The sequence below is a fragment of the Oncorhynchus clarkii genome, unplaced genomic scaffold (genome assembly GCF_045791955.1).
Source record: "Oncorhynchus clarkii lewisi isolate Uvic-CL-2024 unplaced genomic scaffold, UVic_Ocla_1.0 unplaced_contig_6424_pilon_pilon, whole genome shotgun sequence".
Lineage (NCBI taxonomy): Eukaryota > Metazoa > Chordata > Actinopteri > Salmoniformes > Salmonidae > Oncorhynchus > Oncorhynchus clarkii.
Genome location: NW_027258211.1, coordinates 74,972 through 92,904, shown reverse-complemented (window position 1 = coordinate 92,904; position 17,933 = coordinate 74,972). Strand labels below are relative to the sequence as shown.

The 17,933-nt window shown below is 41.2% G+C and overlaps 1 protein-coding gene across 6 annotated transcripts in view; it reads right to left on the bottom strand.

The window, feature by feature from the left end:
* Positions 1–2,951: 2,951 nt before the first annotated feature.
* The window catches only part of LOC139396088 (protein phosphatase 3 catalytic subunit alpha-like), a 67,247-nt gene continuing 52,265 nt past the window's right edge, over positions 2,952–17,933 (bottom strand). For 4 of the 6 annotated variants that reach the window (XM_071143294.1, XM_071143296.1, XM_071143295.1 and 1 more), the window contains 2 exons: positions 17,560–17,607; positions 2,952–3,381 (listed from right to left, as the gene is read on the bottom strand). In XM_071143294.1, the coding sequence (XP_070999395.1) occupies positions 3,200–3,381; positions 17,560–17,607 (230 nt within the window). In that variant the 3' untranslated portion in view covers positions 2,952–3,199. The remainder of the gene's footprint in view (positions 3,382–17,559; positions 17,608–17,933) is intronic. The other 2 variants (XM_071143297.1, XM_071143298.1) reach the window with 1 other exon arrangement.

Below are 17,933 nucleotides of genomic sequence, written 5' to 3'. Positions count from 1 at the left end.
CAATTAGAGAACATACACTGAAAACATTATGAACACCTTCTCTTTCCATGACATGGACTGACCAGGTGAATCCAGGTGAAAGCTTTGATCCCTTATTGATGTCACTTGTTAAATCCACTTTAATCAGTGTAGATGAAGGGGAGGAGGCATGTTAAAGAAGGATTTTTAAGCCTTGAGGCAATTGAGACGTGGATTGTGTGTGTGTGTCATTCAGAGGGTGAATGGGTATGACAAAATATTGAAGTGTCTTTCAACGGGAATGGAAGTAGGTGCCAGGCGCACCCGGTTTGTGTCAAGAATTGCAACGTGGCTGAGTTTTTCAGGCTCAACAGTTTCCTGTGTGTATTAAGAATGGTCCACCACCCAAATGACATTCAACAACCTTGACACAACTGGGAAGCACTGGAGTCAACGGGCCAACGGGGGGTGCAATTCAATGTTAAGAAGATATTCCTAATGTCTGGTATACTCAGTGTATAGTGGTGTGTGTGTGTGTGTGTGTGTGTGTGTGTGTGTGTGTGTGTGTATGTGTGTGTGTGTGTGTGTGTGTGTGTGTGTGTGTGTGTGCACTTCTGTACGTATCTGTGAACAACGGAGGAAATAAACAGAAGTATGCCAAAGGTTCATGCATATTTTATTCAAGAGTAAAAAAAGTGGTTTGTCCCATGGGGCATGCTTACAGTGTGTGTGATGAGACAGAGAGCCATGGCACAAACTATATGGCACAAGGTCTCGAGTAAGTTCACCTTGTAAAATAAAGCACAATGAGACCAAACAAAGATCAGAAAAATGCGAGAGCAACCAGCAGAGAGCTTAAGAATAATGTTAATTATAAATATAATAATAATAATATTAAATAACAAGAATATAATTTAAGAATTATGATTAGAGAGTAAACTTTCCCTTTAAAATTTGAAAGACAACTTCTGTAACTGTGTCTGCTTTTACAGATCAGTTTACCATGCAATCATGCTTTGGCTGCCTGAATGGAAGTCTGTCTCTTTATAGTATGGTCATTCATTCACGCTATTGCAAGTTTAAAAGCAACTCCTGTACATCAACAGAGAAGAGAGAGAGATAGAGTCACAATGCATTTCACCTCATAGAAGCTTCCAGTCTGTACAGCATCAAAATAAAACAATACATTAACTCATAATACAATCATGGAAAACATTTAAAAAAGATTAACAAAATCACCCCCCAAAAATTATAAAAATCATAAATGTTTTGCAAAATAAATATTATCCCTATTTGAAGGAAGAAAAAGGGAACTTACCATACTGAAACACGGCACAAATCGAATTTCACATTATTATTATCAAATAACTTAACTGCATGCATTGATGCGTTTATAAATGCTTTACAAATAAATAACCTTCTGCTGACTTCTGTTAGTCACTGCTCACACTCAGCCAAAAACACTTAATTTCATTTTCAAGGTAGAACACAACAGCATATACACTATAGGAATTTCCTCCAGTGCAGCCAGCTCAGGTTATAGGCTACTGGACAGCACATTAAGAGGACACCGTAGAAATGGAACGCATGGAATGGACTTCACTCATTGCTGATTCTGATTGCATGCCTGCAAAACAGCCAATCTATCATAGTTATTTCTACATTTCAATCTCTGATACAGGTGTCCATTCTATGCTTTCTATTTCTATGATTGACTTGGCAGCAATAGAACATTAAAACGTGTAGCTAGTCCCAACAAGTGGAATAAGTAAAAGTGATAAAAAGTTGCACTTAAAAGTGAAATATGATCAGGTTTAGCAATAGAACATAAGAGTGGAATAGACAGACGTTGCCACTAAAACTGATCTAAGGTCAGTTTTATTTATCTGACTGACTTTAGAGGCAGCGTCTGTCTGGGGTGTAGTGAGTGTACTGTGAACTCTGTGTGAATTAATGGTGGGTCACACACTTTAGTCCTGACTAACTGACCAGTGGAGCATATTGGCTTATAAAATAAGATCGAGAGAGAACACTCAGGTATTAAGACTGCATTTTTAACCTTCTGACAACATAGTCTTTTCCTTGAAGTTAATAAATAATATGTTTCATTTGAATGTCCTGTTATTATCATATAGTACTGGTAGCAAAACATGTTCGATAGCACAACCTTGTATGTTGCATATGAAAATGCCATTCAAATTTCCCCCCCACAGACACACATACACTCACACAATCGCAAATGCAGACACAAGCACACACAAATAAACTCCCATGGACGTCACGAGAACCATCCAGTCCATCTCTCGATCTATCTATCTATCTATCTTATAAAATAAAGTGAATGAAGTAAACCACCAACCGGGCTGACCACAAAATTCCTGTTTTAAAATGAGAAGAGGAAACGGAAAATCCCGGACAGGAAGTCCCTCTCCCGCATGCCACCTCAGCCCTCGTTGACCTCTCAGCCCATGCCTCCCCTACCCAACCCCCCCCACTCTCCCTCTGCCCCCAACACAACAGAAAGGTAACATCTGTCACCCAGTCACCCCTACTACACAATGAGAACAGACCAGTAGCTCTTTGTTTTGCATTGGAGTGTTCCAGAACGTTCAGTAGAGTGTTCCAGAACGTTCAGTAGAGTGTTCCAGAACGTTCAGTAGAGTGTTCCAGAACGTTCAGTAGAGTGTTCCAGAACGTTCAGTAGTGTTCCAGAACGTCCAGTAGTGTTCCAGAACGTTCAGTAGAGTGTTCCAGAACGTCCAGTAGAGTGTTCCAGAATGTCCAGTAGAGTGTTCCAGAACGTCCAGTAGTGTTCCGTAGTGTGTTGTGGTCAGGTCAGGGGCCTTCAGTAGTGTGTGTGACCAGGTCAGATCAGGTAATGATGGAACCTGCAGTACAGTTTGTCCAGTAGGACGCCTCAACCATCCATGGCAAAGTCTTGCCACACTGGTGGAGAGGTGGTCTGGGCAGCAACAGGACAGGGTAGAGGGGAGGAGGAGGATGGTGTGTGTGCCATCACTGTATAAGGGTATATGCTGACTTGTGTAGCCTGTATGTTTTGTGTTTATGTGTATGTATAAGTATGTGTGTGTACTTTATGTTTAAATCAAGTGTATTTGTGAGTATGTGTAAGTCAAAGGTGTGTATGTTGGTGTATGTACTTCATATCTATGTGTGTGTTTCAGAGTGTGTATGAAATAGTGTGTGTGTGTGTGTGTGTGTGTGTGTGTGTGTGTGTGCATCATCCCTGTATATTGCTGTTGTTGTCGGTGCCGTTGGGCTCCCCCATGTTCATGCGGCCCATGGAGACACCCACAATGTTGACGGCGTCACGGCGGGGGGGCATGCGCTCGTTGATCCGGTCCAGACCCTTGGCCTCCGCAAAGCTATTGATCTTATGTTGAGGAGAGAAGCCTCGGATTGCTGGGGAAACAGATCTCAACACAATTACACACAGATGTAATACACACACACAATGTAGTTACAATGCAGTTGCTACACACTAAGGAGTTAGGGCTCTTTGTATTTGTTAAGGAACCCCGTTAATCCTGCCAAGGCAGCAGCTACTCTTCCTGGGGTTTATTAAGGATCCCCATTAGTTCCTGCCAAGGCAGCAGCTACTCTTCTTGGGGTTTATTAAGGAACCCCATTAGTTCTGCCAAGGCAGCAGCTACTCTTCTTGGGGTTTATTAAGGAACCCCATTAGTTCTGCCAAGGCAGCAGCTACTCTTCTTGGGGTTTATTAAGGAACCCCATTAGTTCTGCCAAGGCAGCAGCTACTCTTCCTGGGGTTTATTAAGGAACCCCATTAGTTCTGCCAAGGCAGCAGCTACTCTTCCTGGGGTTTATTATGGATCCCCATTAGTTATGCCAAGGCAGCAGCTACTCTTCCTGGGGTTTATTAAGGAACCCCATTAGTTCTGCCAAGGCAGCAGCTACTCTTCCTGGGGTTTATTAAGGAACCCCATTAGTTCTGCCAAGGCAGCAGCTACTCTTCCTGGGTTTTTTTTAGGATCCCCATTAGTTCTGCCAAGGCAGCAGCTACTCTTCCTGGGGTTTATTAAGGAACCCCATTAGTTCTGCCAAGGCAGCAGCTACTCTTCCTGGGGTTTATTAAGGAACCCCATTAGTTCTGCCAAGGCAGCAGCTACTCTTCCTGGGGTTTATTATGGATCCCCATTAGTTCTGCCAAGGCAGCAGCTACTCTTCCTGGGGTTTATTAAGGAACCCCATTAGTTCTGCCAAGGCAGCAGCTACTCTTCCTGGGGTTTATTAAGGAACCCCATTAGTTCTGCCAAGGCAGCAGCTACTCTTCCTAGAGTTTATTAAGGATCCCCATTAGTTCTGCCAAGGCAGCAGCTACTCTTCCTGGGGTTTATTAAGGAACCCCATTAGTTCTGCCAAGGCAGCAGCTACTCTTCCTGGGGTTTATTAAGGAACCCCATTAGTTCTGCCAAGGCAGCAGCTACTTTTCTTGGGGTTTATTAAGGAACCCCATTAGTTCTGCCAAGGCAGCAGCTACTCTTCTTGGGGTTTATTAAGGAACCCCATTAGTTCTGCCAAGGCAGCAGCTACTCTTCTTGGGGTTTATTAAGGAACCCCATTAGTTCTGCCAAGGCAGCAGCTACTCTTCCTGGGGTTTATTAAGGATCCCCATTAGTTCTGCCAAGGCAGCAGCTACTCTTCCTGGGGTTTATTAAGGAACCCCATTAGTTCTGCCAAGGCAGCAGCTACTCTTCCTGGGGTTTATTAAGGATCCCCATTAGTTCCTGCCAAGGCAGCAGCTACTCTTCCTGGGGTTTATTAAGGAACCCCATTAGTTCTGCCGAGGCAGCAGCTACTCTCCCTGGGGTTTATTAAGGAACCCCATTAGTTCTGCCAAGGCAGCAGCTACTCTTCTTGGGGTTTATTAAGGAACCCCATTAGTTCTGCCAAGGCATCAGCTACTCTTCTTGGGGTTTATTATGTATCCCCATTAGTTCTGCCAAGGCAGCAGCTACTCTTCTTGGGGTTTATTAAGGAACCCCATTAGTTCTGCCAAGGCAGCAGCCACTCTTCCTGGTGTCCACACATAGTAAAGCACTTACATTACAAGTACAACAAAAGATAAAACAGTACATAATGTAACATTATTACACCACTACATATCTACAATACAAAACATATAATACCACCATATAACAATATTACAATGCATGTGTATGCATGTGTTGTACCTTTGTGTGTGTCTCTTCACAGTCACTGTTGTTCCATTAGATTTGTTTTTACCTGCTTTTTAAAATCCGATTCTACTGCTTGCATCATTTACCTTATGTGGAATAGAGTTCCATGTAGTCATGGCTCTATGTAGTACTGTGTACCTCCCATAGTCTGTTCTGGACTTGGGGACCGTGTAGAGACCTCTAGTGACATGTCTTGTGGGGTATACATGGGTTTCCTAGCTGTGTGTCAGTAGTTTAGACAGACAGCTTGGTGCATTCAACACCTCTCATAAATAAAAGTAGTGATGAAGTCAATCTCTCTTCCAGCCATGAGCCATGAGAGATTGACATGCCTGTCATTAATGTTAGCTCTCCGTGTACTTTGAAGGGCCAGCTGTGCTGCCCTGTTCTGAGCCAACTGCAAAGTCCCTGTTTGTGGCACCTGACCACACGACTGAACAGTAGTCAAGGTGCGACAAAACTAGGGCCTGTAGGACCTGCCTTGTTGATAATGCTGTTAAGAAGGCAGAGCAGCACTTTATTTTGGACAGACATTCATCTTAGCTACTGTTGTATCAATATGTTTTGACCATGACAGTTTACAATCCAGGGTTACTCCAAGCAGTTTAGTCACCGCACCTTGCTCAATTTCCACATGATTTATTACGAGTATTAGTTGAAGTTTAGGGTTTAGTGAATGATTTGTCCCAAATACAATGCTTTTAGTTTTGGAAATATTTAGGACTAACTGATTCCTTGCCACCCATTCTGAAACTAATTGCAGCACTTTGTTAAGTGTTGCAGTCATTTCAGTTGCTGTAGTAGCTGATGTGTATAGTGTTGAGTATTCCGCATACATAAACACACAGGCTTTACTCAAAGCCAGTGGCATGTCGTCAGTAAATATCGAAAAAAGTAAGGGGCCTGAACAGCTACACTGGGGAACTCCTGATTCTACCTGGATCATGTTTATCATTAAAGAACACCCACTGTGTTCTGTTAGGGCCAGTATCCTGGAATCGCCTCTTCACTGTTGACATTGAGACTGTTTTTTTGTGGGTACTATTTAATGAAGCTGCCAGTTGAGGACTTGTGAGGCGTCTGGTTCTCAAACTAGACACTCTAATGTACTTGTCCTCTTAGTCAGTTGTGCACCGGGGCCTCCCATTCTTTCTTTCTGGTTATAGACTGTTTGCAATGTTCTGCGAAGGGAGTAGTACACAGCGTTGTACCAGATCTTCAGTTTCTTGGCAATTTCTCACAAGGAATAGCCTTCATTTTTCAGAACAAGAATAGAATGATGAGTTTCAGAAGAAAGTTCTTTGTTTCTGGCCATTTTGAGCCTGTAATCGAACCCACAAATGCTGATGCTCCAGATACTCAACTAGTCTAAAGAAGGACAGTTGTATTGCTTCTTTAATCAGCACAACCATTTTCAGCTGTGCTAACATAGTTGCAAAAGGGTTTTCTAATGATCAATTAGCCTTTTAAAATGCTAAACTTGGATTAGCTAACACAACGTGCCATTGGAACACAGGAGTGATGGTTGCTGATAATGGACCTCTGTACGCCTATGTAGATATTCAATAAAAAATAAGCTGTTTCCAGCTACAACAGTCATTTACAACATTAACAATGTCTACATTGTATTTCTGATCAATTTGAAGTTATTTTAATGAACAAAAAAATGTGCTTTTCTTTCAAAACAAGGGCATTTCTAAGTGACCCCAAACATTTTGAACAGTAGTGTATATATATGCATACACATACATATATACACATACATATATACATATACACACTTTCTTTAGTATATACCATCCTTTATTATTCCCCACAAACCCTACCACCCCTCCCCCAATTGGAGTAACTAATAAACAATAACACTTAGGCTTCTACTTCCAGTTTATACATACTATACACATTTTAAAGACACAATCTATTTTACAATAGTTATATTTAGTTTTTTTTTTTTGTCCTGGCCTTGCTCTATTTCTGATGTCCACCCAGTTTGATTTATATTTACCATATATTTGTAACTGTGATATTTCACAAAAGTTCTGAACCTATATACATTTTACAGACTCCGTATGTTTTACATTTGTCATCATGTTGTTATTAGTCCCACGCTTCAGCTCCATTCAACCCCTCCCATCTGTCTCTCAACACCATCCAGTCCCACCCTTCAGCTCCATTCAACCCCTCCCATCTGTCTCTCAACACCATCCAGTCCCACCCTTCAACTCCATTCAACCCCTCCCATCTATCTCTCAACACCATCCAGTCCCACCCTTCAGCTCCATTCAACCCCTCCCATCTATCTCTCAACACCATCCAGTCCCACCCTTCAGATCCATTCAACCCCTCCCATATGTCTCTCAACACCATCCAGTCCCACCCTTCAGCTCCATTCAACCCCTCCCATCTATCTCTCAACACCATCCAGTCCCACCCTTCAGCTCCATTCAACCCCTCCCATCTATCTCTCAACACCATCCAGTCCCACCCTTCAGCTCCATTCAACCCCTCCCATCTGTCTCTCAACACCATCCAGTCCCATCCTTCAGCTCCATTCAACCCCTCCCATCTATCTCTTAACACCATCCATATTGGATTTCTATTTGTCATTTATTTTTCAAGTGTGCTGTGATGCTTCACAAAAGTACTGAACCTTTCTATTCTCATAGTTTCTACAGATTGTAAATTAAAGATAAACATTTTTGCTCAAATAATTATTATATTATTGATTGATTGACTATGACTAATCAAATCACCCAGTATTGCTATCTGCAGCGTTAGTTCTAGGCAAATGTTGCAATTCTTCAGCCATTCCTGGAACTGTGACCAAAAACGAGCTACACATGGACAGTACCAAAATAAATGATCTAATGACTCTGCCTCCTTGCAGCAAAATCTTCAGAGCTGAGAATATTGTATCCCCCCCCATATATATAACATTCTGTTGCAAGAATTTTGTATAATAATTTAAATAGACATTTTTTGTTTTGAATGTGGTGGTGTTTTGCATGTCAATTCATAAACCATGTGCCATGGAATGGTACATTGAAAATCTCTTCCCAACTATTTTGCAATTTATATGGCACAGCTGTCAATGTTTTGGTCCTTAAATGAAACTGGTATATATTTTTATTTACCACAATTTTTTTGGTCTTCAATGCAGGGCCGACAGACAAGTTCCTGACTTTTCCTTACTGAATAAAGGGAAAAAGGCCATTCTTGAACATGGGGTGAGACATTCTTACTAATTTACTGGAGAACCATTTCAGATTTATGTATAACTTTTGTATGACTGATGCCTTACGTGAGAGGTCTAATGCTTTAATATTTAATAATTTCTGCCCTCCGAATTAATATTCATTATATAAATATGCCCTTTTAATTTTGTCTGGCCTGCCATTCCAAATAAAACGCAATATTTTTTGCTCATATAATTAAAAAACTAGTTGCTAGGTGTAGGCAAGGCCATTAGCAAATAGTTAAACTGGGATATGACTACAGAGTTAATCAGGGTTTTTTTTCCACAAATACACAGGTATTTTACTTTCCATGCTAGCAAGATCTTATGCATTTTTGCTAACTTTCTATAAAAATGTATTGGAGTGAGATCATGTCTTTCTTTCGGGATTTGTATACAGAGTGTGTCCACATCTCCGTCAGACCATTTCATTGGTAAACTACACGGTAATGTAACAGTTGAATTTTTTGGTGATACATAATATACAGTTATCATAATTTGGTTATATACCACTTGGATCCTGTTTCAGTAATAATGAAATCAAACCTTATTGTTGAGTGTTTAATAATATACCATTTATATAGGAGTGGTTAAAACATGCTAATAACGGTCCTCTGAGTATATCAACAAATGTTTGGAATACCTCCACTGGTACGCCATCCAGCCCTGAAGATTTCCTGGACTTAAAGGCTTTAATTGCATCAAGAAGTTCCTCCTCTGTAATTTGGCCTTCACATGAGTCTTTCTGTACAGCTGCTAATTTTACATTATTAATAGGAAACATATCCATACAATCCATACAGTTAGTGGAGATGTTGGAGACTGAAATGAAAATATGTGCTTGAAGTACTTTACTTTACTAGCGTATCATTGTTGATAGACAACAATAATACCTCTTCCACACTGACTTTACGGAACTCAAAAGTACAATTCTTCTCTTTCATAAGTTGGTCCGATATACAGTTGAAGTCGGAAGTTTACATACACTTAGGTTGGAGTCATTAAAACTTGTTTTTCAACCACTCCACACATTTCTTGTTAACAAACTATAGTTTTGGCAAGTCGGTTAGGACATCTACTTTGTGCATGACACAAGTAATTTCTCCAACAATTATTTACAGACAGATTATTTCACTTATAATTCACTGTATCATAATTCCAGTGGGTCAGAAGTTTACATACACTAAGTTGACTGTGCCTTTAAACAACTTGAAAAATTCCAGAAAAGTATGTAATGGCTATAGAAGCTTCTGATAGGCTAATTGACATCATTTGAGTCAATTAAAGGTGTACCTGTGGATGTATTTCAAGGCCTACCTTCAAACTCAGTGCCTCTTTGCTTGACATCATGCGAAAATCTAAATAAATCAGTCAAGATCTCAGAAAATAAATTGGAGACCTCCACAAGTTTGGTTCATCCTTGGGAGCAATTTCCAAAACCCTGAAGGTACCACGTTCATCTGTACAAACAATAGTACGCAAGTATAAACACCATGGGACCATGCAGGCGTCATACCGCTCAGGAAGGAGAAGCGGGATTTGTCTCCTAGAGATGAACGTACTTTGGTTTGAAAAGTGCAAAACAATCCCAGAACAACAGCAAAGGACCCTGTGAATATGCTGGAGGAAACAGGTACAAAAGAAATGTCCTCTGATCTGATAAAACAAAAATAAAACTGTTTGGCCATAATGACCATCGTTATGTTTGGAAGAAAAGGGGGAGGCTTGCAAGCCGAAGAACACCATCCCAACCTTGAAGCAGCATCATGTTGTGAGGGTGCTTTGCTGCAGGAGGGACTGGTGCACTTCACAAAATAGATGGCATCATGAGGAGGAAATGTATGTGGATATATTGTAGCAACATCTCAGACATCAGTCAGGAAGTTAAAGCTTGGTCACAAATGGGTCTTCCAAATGTACAATGACCCCAAGCATACTTCCAAAGATGTGGCAAAATGGCTTAAGGAGAACAAAGTCAAGGTATTGGAGTGGCCACCACAAAGCCCTGACCTCAATCCCATAGAACATATGTGGGCAGAACTGAAAAAGCATGTGCGAGGCCTACAAACCTGACTCAGTTACACCAGTTCTGTCAGGAGGAATGGGCCAAAATTCACCCAACTTATTGTGGGAAGCTTGAGGAAGGCTATCTGAAACGTTTGACCCAGGTTAAACAATTTAAAGGCAATGCTACCAAATACTAACTGAGTGTATGTAAACTTCTGACCCACTGGGAATGTGATGAAAGAAATAAAAGCTGAAATAAATAATTCTCTCTACTATTATTCTGACAATAAAATAAAATAAGGTGGTGATCCTAACTGACCTAAAACAGGGAATTTCTACTAGGATTAAATGTCAGGAATTGTGAAAAACTGATTTTAAATGTATTTGGCTAAGGTGTATGTAAACTTCCAACTTCAACTGTACTTGGATGTGTAGTATCAGCTTTTGTTGCTGACATGTCATACTTAAGTTTGCTTATCTTGCCAATGAAAAAGTAATTAAAGTAGTTGGAAATATCAGTGGGTTTTGTGATGAATGAGCCATCTGATTCAATGAATGATGGAGCCGAGTTAGCCTTTTTTCCCAGAATGTCATTTAAGGTGCTCCAAAGCGTTTTACTATCATTCTTTATATCATAGATTTTTGTTTCATAGTGTAGTTTATTTTTATTTTTATTTAGTTTAGTAACATGATTTCTTAATTTGCAGTATGTTTGCCAACCAGTTGGGCTGCCCGACTTAATTGCCATACCTTTTGCCTCATCCCTCTCAACCATACAATTTATACTCCTTTTCAACTGTGAGTGAGCGTGTCATTCCAGTCTATCAGTTGTGTTATGCCCTTACATGTTAAATATGACTATGGCCAGTGATGGTTACATATGGCTCATGTTCTTTATAGAGCCTCAGGAAAGTGTTCTTTATAACACTATAAAGGTTCCATTTAGAACCGTATGAGCATGTTTCTTTATAGAACCTTTCAAAAAGGGTTCTATACAGCACGAAAAAGGGATCTACTATCGTTAGGAACCAAAGAAACCCCTATTTGGCACTATATAAAATATATATGGAATATATACAATATGTGTGTACCAGGCTTGGGGTCAACTTCATTTCAATTCCAGTCAATTCAGGAAGTATACAGAAATTCCAATTCTCTTCTATGCTTTTAAATTAGGAAAATTTGGAATTGGAATTTGGTTTAATTCTGAATTGATTGGAATTTAAATGGAATTGTCCACAACCCTGCTTGCTACATACACACACGATAAGCAGTTCCTACACACGATAACCAGTTACTAGGCTTGGGCGGTATGCCGTATATACCCTATAGGGCTCCCGAGTTGCGCAGCGGTCTAAGGCACTGCAGCTCAGTGCAAGAGGCATCACTACAGTCCCTGGTTTGATTCCAGGCTGTATCACATCGGGCCGTGATTGAGAGTCCCATAGGGCGGCACCCAATTGGCCCAGCATCGTCCGGGTTTGGCCGGGATAGGCCGTCATTGTAAATACGCATTTGCTCTTAACTGACTTCCCTAGTTAAATAAAATATATATGGGGTATTTGGAAATAGTTAGGGGTTTGGTTTTCAATACTGTTTAAACTATTTCTTTGAGGTTTTTCAATACATTTTAATATTTGTAGCTACTTTTTAAGTACATACCTGCAGTCAACTTGTACAATAGGTTAAGAGAAAAAATGCAAAAAGCTTGTTTATTTTTTACATCCCTGTTAGAATCTGATTAAACGTCATAATCACAGGTAAACCTTGTGCTGGGGACAATAAAAAGCCACTAAAATATGCAGTTTTGTCACACAACACAATGCAACAGATGTCTATATTTTGAAGGAGCGCACAATTGGCATGCTGACTGCAGGAATGTCCACCAGAGCAGTTGCCAGAGAATTGAATAAGATAATCCATCCGCCTTTGTCTATCTACCATAAGCCGCGTCCGACGTTGTTTTAGAGAATATGGCAGTACGTCCAACCCGGCCTCACAACCGCAGACCACGTGTAACCACGCCAGCCCAGGACGTCCCTTCCAGCTTCTTCACCTGCGGGATCATCTGAGACCAGCCACCCAGACAGCTGATGAAACTGAGGAGCATTTGTGTCTGTCATAAAACTCATTCTGATTGGCTGGGCCTAGCTCTTAAGGGGGGGGGGGGGGGGGGTTTGCCCTCGCAGGCCCACCCATGGATGCCACCCTGCCCAGTCATGTGAAATTCATAGATTAGGGCCTAATGAATGTATTTCGACTGACTGATATCCTTATATGAACTGTAACTCAGTAAAATAGTTGAAATTGTTGCATGTTGCGTTTATGTTTTTGTTCAGTATACATTTTTGTTCAACACATTCAGCAGAAAATAGCTTCATTTTCATCTGATGATAACAGAAGTGCAATGCTATTTGTCTGGCAGCCTCACAAGTAAGTATGAGTTTACAATGAAAAAGCAAGGTATTTTGGGCAAAAAACGATGCATTGCCATCATATTTCTAATGTTTATCATAGACAGAATGTAGCTAGCTACATTTCCTAATGTTTTGCTTAAAGTCAATCTTGCATTATACCGGAAAAAATAGTCTACATGGAAAAGTACCAGAGAAAACTAGTCTATATGGAAAAGTACCAGAGAAAACTAGTCTATATGGAAAAGTACCAGAGAAAACTAGTCTATATGGAAAAGTACCAGAGAAAACTAGTCTATATGGAAAACCAACAGAAAAAATGAGTCTATATGGAAAAGTACCAGAGAAAACTAGTCTATATGGAAAAGTACCAGAGAAAACTAGTCTATATGGAAAAGTACCAGAGAAAACTAGTCTATATGGAAAAGTACCAGAGAAAACTAGTCTATATGGAAAAGTACCAGAGAAAACTAGTCTATATGGAAAAGTCCCAGAGAAAACTAGTCTATATGGAAAAGTACCAGAGAAAACTAGTCTATATGGAAAACCAACAGAGAAAACTAGTCTATATGGAAAAGTCCCAGAGAAAACTAGTCTATATGGAAAAGTACCAGAGAAAACTAGTCTATATGGAAAAGTACCAGAGAAAACTAGTCTATATGGAAAAGTCCCAGAGAAAACTAGTCTATATGGAAAAGTACCAGAGAAAACTAGTCTATATGGAAAACCAACAGAGAAAGAAAAGTAGCTACACATTAGTCAGAGCTCTGTCATCCGAGTGGAGAAGTGCAACTGAAGCACAAAATGTGTCTGATGCCGAGCAGAAATGACAATAAGAAGCACTTTAGATCTGCGTCTTCAAGAAGCAGCCAGATATTTCTTATGCGTTTAATATTTTTGTCTGTGTGAAAATCTCAGCATTCTGCATTAATGCGTCCATTAACTTGCTAGTTATCTCAGTAAGTGGCTGAATTAATAAGGAGACGGGGCATCATATTGTGTTAGCTTTCTGCCGTGTTTGAGAAATCTGTACAACTGCCTGCTATCTTGATTTTATGGCGTTTTTTCTCCTCTCCGTTCTTGGCCCGTCTGCTATTGCCCCAACTTCTTGCCCCATCTTCTTTGAGCAGAGCAGGCAGGACTGTTGCCCTAGCGACTCCAGAATCCACACAGACACAGCATGTACCGCGAGTGAAAAATCTATGTTAACCTCTTTCAGTTTATATGACTTCTAATGTGTTGAAGGATCTCTTGAAGTTTATGCTTGTGTATGTGTGTGTGGGTGTGCAACCACACACCCTCTCGGCAGACAGCAAAAAGTGTTTGCTTGACCCCATTCAGGAAACCGTTGATTTTCAGAGAAACTGAACTGATTTCCTGTTGTTTTGAGATCTCACTTGAAGAGTAGAATAACTAGCTGTTGTTTTGAGATCTCACTAGAAGAGTAGAATAACTAGCTGTTGTTTTGAGATCTCACTAGAAGAGTAGAATAACTAGCTGTTGTTTTGAGATCTCACTAGAAGAGTAGAATAACTAGCTGTTGTTTTGAGATCTCACTAAAAGAGTAGAATAACTAGCTGTTGTTTTGAGATCTCACTAGAAGAGTAGAATAACTAGCTGTTGTTTTGAGATCTCACAAGAAGAATAGCTGTTGCTACAGAACGAGACAACCAATTTACAGTTAGTCTGCACCTTCTATCATAGTTTAGTCTCGTTCACCACACATGAACACATACCAAGATGTTTTGTATGTGCTTGTGTAAAATAGTTTGACTATATAAGGCTTCTGTACTCATTGTGTCATCGAGCTCTCAGCAACACTTCAGAGTGCATGACTGACCAGCTTCATTATTGCAATTCTTATTAATAAAGATTGATTGTTTGAAGAAATAACAAAGTCTCTCTCAATTGGTTAGAATTTCCACAACAGTTCACATGCTGCTTCTAACCTCAGACAAGCATGCGTCAAAACTTTGTTCATTTGCACAGTGTCTCTCATTCACATTCACTTGTAAATGTCCAAACTCACCAAAAATGTCATTCGGTAGCTCCAAGCTATATACACTGCAGACCCCTTTCCTTTTTCCACATGTTATGCTACAGCCTAATTCTAAAATGGATTCCATTGTTTTTTCCCCTCATCAATCTACACATAATACCCCATAATGACAAAGCAACATCAGGTTTTTAGAAATGTTTAGAAATGTTTGCATATGTATTAACAAGCTTGGCACACCTGTATCTGGGGAGTTTCTCCCATTCTTCTCTGAAGATCCTCTCAAGCTCTGTCAGTTTGGATGGGGAGCTTCGATGCACAGCTATTTTCAGATCTCTCCAGAGATGTCCTGTTGGATGGTGAACATTTGCCCCAGTCTGAGGTCCTAAGCTTTGGAGCTGGTTATCATCAAGGATCTCTCTGTACTTTGCTTTGTTCGTCTTTCCCTCGATCCTGATTAGTCTTCCAGTCCCTGCCGCTGAAAAACATCTCCACAGTATGATTCTGCCACCACCATGCTTCACCGTAGGGATGGTGCCAGATTTCCTCTATATGTGACGGTTGGCATTCAGGCCAAAGAGTCCAATCTTGGTTTCATCAGACCAGAGAATCTTGTTTCTCATGACCTGAGAGTCCTTTAGGTACCTTTTGCAAACTCCATGTGGGCTGTCATGTGCCTTTTTCTAAGGAGTGACTTCCGTCTGGCCACTCTACCGTAAATGCCTGATTGGTGGAGGGCTGCAGAGATGGTTGTCCTTCTGGAAGGTTCTCCCATCTCCACAGAGGAACTCTGGAGCTCTGTCAGAGTCACCAAGGCACTTCTCCCCTGATTGCTCAGTTTGGCCGTGCAGCCAGCTCTAGGAAAAGTCTTGGTGGTTCTAAACTTCTTCCATTTAAGAACGATGGGGGCCTCCTGAGGGGCGCAGCGTCACAGTGTTGCGGCGTCACTACAGCCTGGGGTTCGATCCCAGGCTGTGTCATTACTGGCCGTGACCCGGAGTCCCATAGGGCAGCGCACAATTGGCCTAGCGTCATCTGGGTTAGGTGAAGGTTTGGCCAGGGGGCTTTGTTTGGCTCATCGCGCTCTAGTGACACCTTGTGGCGGGCCTGGCACCTGCAGGCTGACTTCGGTCATCAGTTGAACAGTATTTCCTCTGACACATTGGTGCAGCTGGCTTCCGGGTTAAGCGAGCAGATGTTAAGAAGTGCGGCTTGTCATGTTTCGGAGGACGCATGACTCGACCTTCGCCTCTCCTGAGTTCGTTGAGGGAGTTGCAGCGATGAGACAAGATCACGAAATTGGAGAGAAAAAGGCGGTAAAAATTACAATAAAAATAAATAAATAAAATGTTAATTTAAATTACGATGGAGATTTTTTGGTACCCTTCCCCAGATCTGTGCCTCGACACAATCCTGTCTCGGAGCTCTACGGACAATTCCTTCGACCTCATGGCTTGGTTTTTTCTCTGACATGCACTGTCAACTGTGGGACCTTACATAGACAGTTGTGTGTCTTTCCAAATCATGTCAAAACAATTGAATTTACCAAAGGTGGACTCAAATCAAGTTGTAGAAACATCTCAAGGATGATCAATGGAAACAGGATGCACCTGAGCTCAATTTTGAGTCTCCTAGCAAAGGGTCTGAATACTTATGTAAATCAGGTATTTGCAAACATTTCGATAAAACTGTTTTTGCTTTGTCATTATGGGGTATTGTGTGTACATTGATGAGGATCCATTTTTTCAATACATTTTAGAATAAGGCTGTAACGTAACAAAATATGGAAAAAGTCAAGGGGTCTGAATACTTTCCGAATGCACTGTATGTATAAATCGATGAGCTGGATAGCCTGTCTTTGCAATTTATTCATTTACTTTTGTTTGCGCTTGTTCGCATATTTAGCTACTAGCCTCCATGGAAATTCGCTATTACTTGTGCTAATTTTGTTAGCATTCTGTAATAGACACCCAATGGGCTTTTTTTAAGCACCCCCTTGTGTACTAAGCCGGTAATACCGTATATCCCGGGACGAGAAAAGGATGGTATGAACATCTGGATACCACCCAACTCTACTAGTTACTACACAAAAGCCTTATAAATACACACAACAGAAAGTACTGAACACTTACAGTCATAATGTGCACACTTACAATCCACTATCCTTCCAGACTTATAAGATCCAACAGTATCCTCCTAGCGACTGACAGTCTACATAAAGACTGTAGTGTTCATGTGTTAACAATGTTTGTCATCACGGAACATCACGGAACATCACGTTTCCAACGCAAAACTCCACAGGCTTCACACAGCACATATTGTTGTACCGAAACAAAATAGCAGAGGTTGTGTAGGGATGATGTCATTGTGTAGGGACAATGTTAGAGTTATCGTAGGGTCAGATTCCTCCCCCAGCTGGTTTGTGTGTGTGTGTGTGTTTTTCCGGCGTGTGTCTTGAGGAATGTGAGTTTGAGGGTGTATGTGTGTGAGGAGCGTGTAGAGTTGAGTGTGTGTGTGTGTGTGTGTGTGTGTGTGTGTGTGTGTGTGTGTGTGTGTGTGTGTGTGTGTGTGTGTGTGTGTGTGGAGAAGGAATAAGAGCAAATGCATTGTGGATAAGTGTATGGCGTAGATGGGTCGCCATGCCTTATCCCCCTCTTTCTCTACCTTTTTCATTCTCTCACACACTCACTCGCTTAATCTCATTGTTGATGCATGAGTGGAATTTACCTTCTGAGTCCTCAACAGGATCAATGGCTTCAATGGCCTCAATGGTAGCTGAGTATGGAGAGAAAGAGAAAGAGGGAGTGAGAGCGAGAGAAAGATAGAGTGAAGGAGAAAGAGAGGGAGAGAGAAAGAGGGAGGAGGGTGAGGGTTATTCATGCAAAACCCTTATAGCAGCACTGCAGCCCTCAGTACAGAGGGCGTTTGGTGTTAGCATGTTCAGTAGCTAGCTTTAGCTCACACACATACACACATACACCAGGCTATTACTCCTCAGCAGTAGTGAGGTGGGGTGACACTGACTGACTGACATGGTGAGTAACAGATGACGGACATGAGAGAGAGAGAGGGAGGGAGGGAGGGAGGGAGGGAGAGAGAGA